Raw genomic sequence first — 10,744 nt, 5'->3', positions numbered from 1 at the left:
TTTGCCCTTCGATAAACCCGCACTTCAGCAAATATTCCCCTACATCTCAACTTCAGGTGCTCAGATATTTGAAGACAAAGAATGGTATATGTTGAGACAATGATTGACTTCTGATTAATTGATATTACTTACTATCTGATAATAAGCTTGGCTTCCTCTGCAGCAACGGTTCCCAAACTTGGTCCTCAGGGACCCCAAACAGTCCAGGGTTTAAAGCTATTCATGACTCAGCGCAGAGACTTAAATCAAATTGACTGAGGTACTGATTATGGAGTCTATTCATGAAGCAGTGATAAGAGCGGAGAAGTGAGCCAGTGGGGGATGCCCATGGCAACCAATCAGCACTGGAGTAACATTTATAATTTGCAAAATTATACAAAGATGATTGGTTGCCATGGGCAACTTCTCCACTGGCTCACTTCACTCTTTTCACTGCTTCATGAATAAACCCCTAAATCACCTGTGGCCAAGCATGGGCTGTTATCCTCTCCCTCCCTACCCTTTCACCCCCTCTTTCTTCAACTCTTCATTATAATGAAGTTTACCCAGTTTTATGACATTATACTCTTGGTTTCTTGGCTTATGATTCATATAGTCAAAGTTCTGACTATGCAACCAGCAATAACGTTTTACAGAAACATTATTGTTCTCATTTCAGCTTCATTGAAGTTGTAGTGTGTCTACAGCATGAAATGGAACAATAGTCCGTTTTCTGTTATCTCATTCATATTATGTTTTCTGCCAGGATTATGTCTTTATGATGATGCTTGTTTTCGTGTATAACTGCGTCGTAATGTCTGTATTTCTTTTTAATGTTTAAGAAACAGATACATAAAATAAATACATTTTTTTTTTTTTAAAGTACGATACGCCACTACAACTCTCAGAGCATCTCAGCGCGCTGGGCGTCTCAGAGGTTAGATAGCGCACGTATTAGTTACCGCTTTGCAGGGAATATTTAGCCATTCACATCAGTCTCTGGACTGGAGCTTACACTACACACTAGTGTTATATATACAGTATATATATTTTGTTTATTACACACATAAAGGTGTGACACTCATAGACTCAGAATAAAAGTACGTGACGCAGCAGTAGAGTACATAGGCTACAGTTTACGGCCGTGTCACATACGTTTATTTTGATTCTACAAGTGCCGCACCTTGAATTGTGCATCTAGACCTTTGTGGTCTGTGAGGGTATCGGGGGCAGCGTGGACAGAAATTGGAGTGCTGATCCTGCATGTCTGTATGGTGTTTAATTATGTATTTATCAGAAGCCAATAAATCTACCAGGATGTCTTTGGAATGTGGGAGAGAAACCACACAAACATGGGGATAACATACAAACTCCACACAGATAGTGTCTTGGTCAATTGCATTCACAAGCTCAGTACTGCGAGACAGTAATGCTAACCACTGTGCCACTGTATGGACCTATCAGCAAGCAGCCCTGTCTTTGGAGGGCAGCCGTAGTTAACTGTAAATATGGATAAGCAGAGTACGTTGTCTCTTCCATTCCATGTTAGCAGAGCAATAAAAACAAGGAAAGATACCGCATTGCTGATATGGAAGGTCTCCTATTATGTGCAATCTCCAACCCGTCCAGCTCTTTGAAATAGCACACAGTAATGGGATTGGTGGAAGTGGATGCAGTGTGAGGCGTTCCCTGTGCTTTGCTGGTATTTTCACTAGCAATTCCCCGGAAACCTCTGTATCTTGGTGCACTAGGTAATGCACTTTGTATCTTGGTGCACTAGGTAATGCACTTTGTATCTTGGTGCACTAGGCAATGCACTTTGTATCTTGGTGCACTAGGTAATGCACTTTGTATCTTGGTGCACTAGGTAATGCACTTTGTATCTTGGTGCACTAGGTAATGCACTTTGTATCTTGGTGCACTAGGCAATGCACTTTGTATCTTGGTGCACTAGGTAATGCACTTTGTATCTTGGTGCACTAGGTAATGCACTTTGTATCTTGGTGCACCAGGTAATGCACTTTGTATCTTGGTGCACTAGGTAATGCACTTTGTATCTTGGTGTACTAGGTAATGCACTTTGTATCTTGGTGCACTAGGTAATGCACTTTGTATCTTGGTGCACTAGGTAATGCACTTTGTATCTTGGTGCACTAGGTAATGCACTTTGTATCTTGGTGCACTAGGTAATGCACTTTGTATCTTGGTGCACTAGGTAATGCACTTTGTATCTTGGTGCACTAGGTAATGCACTTTGTATCTTGGTGCACTAGGTAATGCACTTTGTATCTTGGTGTACTAGGTAATGCACTTTGTATCTTGGTGCACTAGGTAATGCACTTTGTATCTTGGTGCACTAGGTAATGCACTTTGTATCTTGGTGCACTAGGTAATGCACTTTGTATCTTGGTGCACTAGGTAATGCACTTTGTATCTTGGTGCACTAGGTAATGCACTTTGTATCTTGGTGCACTAGGTAATGCACTTTGTATCTTGGTGCACTAGGTAATGCACTTTGTATCTTGGTGCACTAGGTAATGCACTTTGTATCTTGGTGCACTAGGTAATGCACTTTGTATCTTGGTGCACTAGGTAATGCACTTTGTATCTTGGTGCACTAGGTAATGCACTTTGTATCTTGGTGCACTAGGTAATGCACTTTGTATCTTGGTGCACTAGGTAATGCACTTTGTATCTTGGTGCACTAGGTAATGCACTTTGTATCTTGGTGCACTAGGTAATGCACTTTGTATCTTGGTGCACTAGGTAATGCACTTTGTATCTTGGTGCACTAGGTAATGCACTTTGTATCTTGGTGCACTAGGTAATGCACTTTGTATCTTGGTGCACTAGGTAATGCACTTTGTATCTTGGTGCACTAGGTAATGCACTTTGTATCTTGGTGCACTAGGTAATGCACTTTGTATCTTGGTGCACTAGGTAATGCACTTTGTATCTTGGTGCACTAGGTAATGCACTTTGTATCTTGGTGCACTAGGTAATGCACTTTGTATCTTGGTGCACTAGGTAATGCACTTTGTATCTTGGTGCACTAGGTAATGCACTTTGTATCTTGGTGCACTAGGTAATGCACTTTGTATCTTGGTGCACTAGGTAATGCACTTTGTATCTTGGTGCACTAGGTAATGCACTTTGTATCTTGGTGCACTAGGTAATGCACTTTTAATTCCAGTAGCACAAACTTACATAAGTGATCAGAAATCAGCATTTTAGTCCTTGCTCACGGGGTCTGAGCAACAATGCGTTTTTCTCATCACTTGTGCGCTGGCAGCTTTCCCCACCCTGGCGTCACTAGACGTTGATGTTTGTAATAGGATTCACCATACAAATTATTGACGCAGTTCGTTGTAGCGTAGCTGCGATTTCTGTTACATTACCAGTGATGGGGAACCTTTGGCTCTCCAGCTGTTGTTGAACTACACATACCAGCATGCCTTGCTACAGTTTTGCTATATGGTCATGCTAAAACTGTTGCAGGGCATGCTGGGATGTGTAGTTCAACAACAGCTGGAGGGTCGAAGGTTCCCCATCCCTGCATTAGACACAAAGTTCTGTTGAAGGGAGCGTCTGACCTCTGACAGCAGCCCAAACGCACTATAGCCCCTAGATTGAAATGGTCACTTTCTAAAATGGCAAAATCAGCCTGTTTTTTGCTTATTTGCTTTAAATCAAGCATATGGTAAAAATCTCGTGGCTGTCTGCAATTCGCCCGCTGTTACATTTACCCCTAGGTGTTTGTATATAACAGGTGATTACTGATTAGAGTCCGCCCCTTGACCATTGCACACACTGAGTGAGATATTTAGACCAAGATCTCCTCTCCCCTCCAGCTCCCACCTTCATTACTGCAGCCAGAGAGGTGACAGGTGTGTGCGGGGAGGAGACAGCTGATGTGTGTACATTCTGCAGGAGGTAATGAGGAAAAATGTGATGGATGGTTGTGCTGGTGAGTCCTATTCTGACTATAGTAACGCTGGGATTACCTCTGTGACTGTGTGCAGGAATTGATCTCTGTGTATGTGTATGTATATATATATATATATATATATTTCTCTGTAATTAGGGAAATACATTATATGTACTCAATTGTCAACTACTCTTTATTCTGATGACTTGCCGTATCACAGATAATGGGTACATTGGGACAGGGAAACCTGCAATATTGATAAATGTAAATGTTGTTTTTGTTCTCCCAGATAAACCAGTAGATTCCAGAATTACTAGGCTTACCTTACCATCACTTTAAACTGGGACACTAATGACACAGGTTCTGTGGCTGACTGCCTTCAAGCCTGCATTTCACCTGGTTTTTAATCAGCTGCAGAACCAGTGTAATCCACGAGTTTAAAGGTACAGCATGGTAAGCCTGTGTGTGAATAGATAATATTATGACTAGCCTGTGTATTATATTACGTATTAGGTTACAGCCGGTGGTTCTCCCAACACAAAAGAGCTAGAGTCACACAAAAAGTAATAAAATGAACTGTGTTCTTTAAAAAGACACCCCATCCACGTGGTTCAATAATTGTCTCAATTAAAATTCATAATTTGATGATTTACTTTTAATATAATACACTAAGGGCTTATAGTTAGGGCTGAAAATATTCAGTGATTAAGGTATCTAAAATAAAATATTTTCAATTTTGGGGTGCGGCCTTTTCTTCCACCTGTGGGTTTGTCATGTTTCATACAGTTGTTGTGGGGCTCACTATTTATACTGTTCTGAAGGGATGTTCGTCGTTCTTGAATCATTAGAGCAGAATTCGGTAGATCTTTATTATGTTGTTCACATACTGATTAATACCTGTGTACGGGGACATTTACTAAGCAGTGATAAGAGCGGAGAAGGGAGCCAGTGGAGAAGTTGCCCCATCAACCAATCAGCAGCTCTGTGTAATTTTATAGTATGCAAATTTTAGATGTTACTTCAGTGCTGATTGGTTGCCATGGGCAACTTCTCCACTGGCTCACTTCTCCGCTCTTATCACTGCTTAGTAAATGTCCCAGCTAACTTGTCTGATTACATCAGCAACAGCGTAATGCACGTGTAATAGTTTGGTGGACAGTTTGTAATTATAGGGTAACCACGGAACAGCTTGATAACCCAGTGGTTCTCAAACTGTGTCGTGGCTCCCTGGGGTGCCTCAGGACACTTGCAGGGGTGCCCTGGGTTGGTGCTCCAGGACCAATTAAAATTATTTATGGTCAATGTAATAGACAAAACCAGTGCTGGTGGCTGCCAGTCATAAAATATGTGGCCAAACAGAAGCAAATCCTGTCCCTCACCACACGCAAAGTTATTTATGACTTATAAACACAATTTACTTAATTTAATATTTTTTTTTTTTTCTACAGTTCTCAAGAAGAAACTTTTGGCCTAGTGGTGCCATGAAAAAAATTCTGATACTCTAGTGCGCCGTGATTCAAAAAAGTTTGAGAAACACTGTGCTATCCGATGGTTGTACCGTCTTTCATGATGTGTTCTTATACTTTGGTTTTCCTCATCCCTACACTGGGTCCTATGCTTTTGTGTGTGCTACACGCCAAGTCTTCATTTAATTCAGAATGTTAGTTATTTCTCAGATGGCATTTAAAATGACCCGTTGATGTGTCTGTAAAACTAAGCAAATAGGCAATGAACACATTGGTATATAACTTTAAAAGGGGAGCCCGTTAAACTATGGAGGCCCTTCACAGTGTCTAATCAAAACCTATATGTCTAGACTTAATTAGCTAGCATTATTTAATTGATGTATGCTGCCTATTTATCCCTTTTTATATAGTGCAGCCGGGATCCGGTCTGAAGATCGACAGTATCTAGGTCGACAATGTTTAGGTCGACCACTATAGGTCGACAGTCACTAGGTTGACATGGATGGAAGGTCGACAGGGTTTCTAGGTCGACATGTGCTAGGTCGACAGGTCTTAAAGCTCGACATGAGTTTTTCACATTTTTTTTTCTTTTTTTGAATTTTTTCATACTTCACGATCCACGTGGACTACGATTGGAACGGTAATCTGTGCCGAGCGAAGCGGTAGCGGAGTGAAGGCACCATGCCCGAAGCATGGCGAGCGAAGCGGTGCACTAATTTGGGATCCCGGTCACTCTACGAAGAAAACGACACCAAAAAAAAAAAAAAAAAATCCTCATGTCGACCTTTAGACATGTCGACCTTACATCCATGTCGACCTAGTGACTGTCGACCTAAACATTGTCGACCTAGATACTGTCGATTTGATGAACCACACCCAGTGCAGCCACTGTGGACACACCTAAAACTGACAAACCTTCATATATTTCCACTGACCACAAATTTTTATTATTCACTTAGTTACTGAATATTTGAAAAACCTATTTTTTATTTACTTACTAAGCTCACTATAGGAACTTTATATGTCCCTGTGATCTCACGTCTCCAAACCAGTGAGCAGAATTTTACTCCTTTCACACATCTGACCCAGGAACGTGCCCCGGGTCTAGCAAGCCGGCCAATTCCTTGGTCTCCGCTCCATAACCCTGGGTTATTGCGCGTTCACGTGCTAAAACCCTGGGATATAGATGCATGGGTGAAAGGGGTATGATAAGATCCACTAATAGTTATTTAGTTGTACGTCTTTATTTTTTTTTTTTTCGTGGCGGGTGAATAAAAAATGCAGGGTATTTGATATTTAATAGGTTGCAAGAAATATTGCAGCGGTAATTTTAAACACAGATTTTTGGGGGCAGCTTCAGAGCAGGTGCAAAGTAAGAAAAATTGTTATTGCAATGTAAAAATGTCAGGACTAGGTTAAGAACCCAGTGGACACCACTCCTAATGATCAATTAGTTAATTAGAAGTTTTCAATTGGCTTGATTAGGCCAATAAGTACATGCCATTTTTGTAGTGATATTCTGCAATGTGCAGAATAATGGGTTAAAACGATGTGGTACAGGTATATGGGGGTGCTGCATGGATGGGACCGGTGTTTTAAACACTGCAGGTGGGAGTTACAGGTGTTTTTTGTTTTGTTTTTTAAAGTGTGTTAAAATTACTTAAACATGCCTGTTAGCTTTTTTTTTTTTTTTTAAAGTAATTTTAACACACATTGCAAAAAAAAAAAAAAAACACGAAGAGGTTCAAGCAACCTAAAAAGAACTAGCAAAAGTAATATTGGTTATTTGGGTAACATTATTAACATCTATTACTGACCTAAAGAAAATATTCAGATCTCTGGTTTTACATGAGATATATATCTATATATCTATATATCTCTATCTCGGCACTCACCCTTCGTAGTTATATGAACCCCGGTGCCTTCTGGGATATGTAGTACACAAGACGTCTCCTAGCATGCAGCGGCACTCAGGGAATTTTCCATGAAACTTTTATGCAAAGGTGTTTATTCCATAGTGATAAAAACGGTCCAACGTTTCGGGGTGCAACCACCCCTTTGTCAAGGTGAACACAACAAAAGTGTTCACCTTGACAAAGGGGTGGTTGCACCCCGAAACGTTGGACCGTTTTTATCACTATGGAATAAACACCTTTGCATAAAAGTTTCATGGAAAATTCCCTGAGTGCCGCTGCATGCTAGGAGACGTCTTGTGTATATATATATATATATATATATATATATATATATATATATATATATATATGCCAAACACAATTTAGCGTCTCTCCGCTATAGGATTATTGATCACATTCCAGCGAATCTACGCGGAGGTGATAGATCACGTCTGCTACTGCAGCGTGAAGCTGAGTGGATTTTTAAACTCAACACCCTTGCCCCTAAGGGGTTAAATGAGAATCCTGGTCTACATGTATTTCTATGATTGGTTAAGTATTGTAGTTTATAACCCATCTTTCTCCTTTTATTATGATTATATCTAATAATTGAAAAACACAGGATCGGTAACATATACTTTTATTTTTTATTTCAGTAAGAAATGGTTTCCTGATTTTGTATGTTGCCTTAGGGTCAATTAGTGCAATAGTAATTTAAGGAACCCATTTATAAAATCTATTGGTGAATTCAAAAGATTTTTTGCAAGTTTATAGTTATTGATCCTGTTAATATTTATTGATGTATGCTGCTTTATATATTCCAGTTTCTCAGTCTGTATGTAATTATGGTGATGGTTTTCACGTTAGTTTCACGTCATCTCAGTCACGTCTGTGACGGGCTGGGGGCGTGTTTTTTCACTTGATGGGTGTATTTAAATGTTGGATGTGCTACCTGTCTGTATCCTGACGAAAATCTGTGAATAAGATTGAAACGTTGATCTTGATGCTGGGGTCCGTGTGATTTTTACAAGTCGTCCTGAGTGCCGCCTTTGCTTGGTGTGTTTGGTGATCGACCGTTTGTGGCCTAATACACCTGGAAGGCACCGGATGCAAGTTACCTGCTTTGGTACAGAGGGGAGTGCCGGCTTCACGTTTTGATATATATATATATATATATATATATATATATATATATATATATATATACAGAATATATATATATTTGGCTAATTGAATACGCCCCTATAACATTTGTTCAGAGTACACAGGTAATATTTGAGATACAAATCGTTTTCTGCACACTAAGCTTTCTCCATGGGGGAAACGCTGTGATTAGAGACAACGGATGTGTTTTCCCCGCTAGCAGAGCCTTCTGTACTGCATATACTCCCCACTGATCCTTTCAAGGCATTTTCACTTGTAATATATGCATGTAGAAACACCATAGAATTCATATCCCTCAGGTATGCTTGCTTTTTCGTAGGTACAGCACCTGCAAAACTCCCAGATACACCTGATGAGGGGACACAATGTTACGGGACTGACTGTAGCTGCCACATGTGCTGCAGAGCAGTATATAAAGTTTAGTTCAGATATAACAAGTACATTGTAAAATGAAGGGGCTTATGTATCATTGCAGTGCCACGATTTGTAACAGTCTGTACTCCAGAAGCCTTTTTTTTTTACTGGTGTTTTTTATTTCATTTAATACCGATAAACTTACAACATACAGCAGTGTTTCCAATCCGCGGTCCTCAAGGCACACGAACAGTCCTGGTTTTAGTGATATCCAGGCTTGAACACAGGTGACTTAATTAGTACCTCAGTTATTTTGATTTAACCGTCTGTGCTGAAGCCTGGATATCACTAAAACCTGCACTGTTGGTGTGCCTTGAGGACCGTGTTTGGGAATGCCTGACATACAGGAATGGCTTCAAAACAATATCACATGCAGAATAAAAAGAGTAACAGACCCCACAATGAAGGAGCCACCACTGACCGCCAGCAAACCAGAACGACCGCCCTTCAGGCATTATTCATATACCGAAGAAGGATTTTTTTTTATACTTGGATAAAGGAATATCTGAGTACGAAAGCAACCAAAAGTCCGGTCCACTCTGGACCTGATAACCCGGAGTGCTATAACTTTAGCCCAAAAAGGGGTAATCAGAGGGCAGTCCCACCATATGGGACTCAGGGTGCCTCCATCTCTGCCACATCTCCAGCACACAGTGGACACAGCAGGGAAAATGTATGTAACATACTAGGACACCTGTATAAGCCTGTCAAAAGCTTATACTGAGTTTCAAGAACCTCTAGACTAGAGGAGCAAGCAGAAGTAACTTGACACGCTTTCTCCCAGATTATATGTATACCACAGTGTACAGGGTCTGTCCCAAGCTTCAGAAAAATGGTGGGCTGGTAGGAGTGACTTTTTCTCTAGGACTTTAGAAGTCAGTCTGTAACCTCTTTATGACTAGGCATATTCCAGCCGCACTTGTAACATGCCTGGGGTATAACGCACTCTCCGGATGACTCCAGAGGGGACTTGAACTGGGATCCGGTCTGTAGATCGACTGCACTTAGGTCGGCACTCATTAGGCCGACCACTATTGGTTGACACGGTCTATAGGGCGACATGGAAAAAGGTCGACATGCGTTTTTCATAGTGTTGTTGTTGTGTGTTTTTTTTTTTTTTTTTTTTTTTTTACAATTGTTGAACTTTTTCTTTTCGATCCACGTGGACTACGATTGGGAATAGTAACCTTGCCTGAAGCGCAAGCCATGTGAGGGGACGCTAATTGGGGTTCCCAGTCACTTTATGAAGAAAACGACCCCAATTTCTTTAAAAAACAAACAAACCTCATGTCGACCTTGTTCAGGTGTTGACCAATAGTGGTCGACCTAATGACTGTTGACCTACTGTAGTTACAGGTGACCCTATGATCCACACCCCTTGAACCTTATTGGAGGAAAATACTGGGAGAGTGGGTAAATTGGAACTTCTTCTTTCCATGGTGATGTCATTTACGGTTATGTCCGTTTTAGGCACGGCTCTTGTTCCCTTTCTAATACCCCTTTCACACAGAAAACAAAGTCCGCTTTTTTATGTGAAAGCGGCAACCCGTGTCGGCACTTCGACCCTGGCTTTTACCAGTGATGGCGCACACATTATTTCGTCTGCCTCAACCATTACATCAACCTTTATGGAACTCCTGTGTAATTTGCTACTCTGTTTCACAGTACTGTATCTGCGTCACGTATAGATGTGACGCCTGTGTAGTCTACTTAACTCTCCATCGTATAGTCACAACGACCAGTCAATACTAATAATGTTCTAAGAACTAGTCTTCACCAGCCTAGATTCCCCCCCCCCCCCCCCCCCCCCCCCCTGTCACTCTTCCGGTCCCCCTTCAGATTAAGCTCTTGGCCTTATCCCTTCTATGTGGAGTTCCGTTGGGTCACGTTTTTCCCCT

General features: G+C 41.0%; 1 protein-coding gene across 3 annotated transcripts in view; it reads left to right on the top strand.

The window, feature by feature from the left end:
* Positions 1 to 3,783: 3,783 nt before the first annotated feature.
* LOC134965622 (CMP-N-acetylneuraminate-beta-galactosamide-alpha-2,3-sialyltransferase 4-like) overlaps positions 3,784 to 10,744 on the top strand; it is a 75,603-nt gene continuing 68,642 nt past the window's right edge. The window contains exon 1 of one of the 3 annotated variants that reach the window (XM_063941965.1): positions 3,784 to 3,912. Coding sequence is in view for 1 of the 3 variants with exons in the window: in XM_063941964.1 (XP_063798034.1) it covers positions 3,935 to 3,946 (12 nt within the window). In the remaining 2 variants the exon portion in view is untranslated. Of the gene's footprint in view, positions 3,947 to 5,391; positions 5,568 to 10,744 lie in introns of those variants that run through there. The other 2 variants (XM_063941964.1, XM_063941966.1) reach the window with 2 other exon arrangements.

Source organism: Pseudophryne corroboree, chromosome 10 (assembly GCF_028390025.1).
Source record: "Pseudophryne corroboree isolate aPseCor3 chromosome 10, aPseCor3.hap2, whole genome shotgun sequence".
NCBI lineage: Eukaryota > Metazoa > Chordata > Amphibia > Anura > Myobatrachidae > Pseudophryne > Pseudophryne corroboree.
This window is presented reverse-complemented; position numbering and strand designations above follow the sequence as displayed.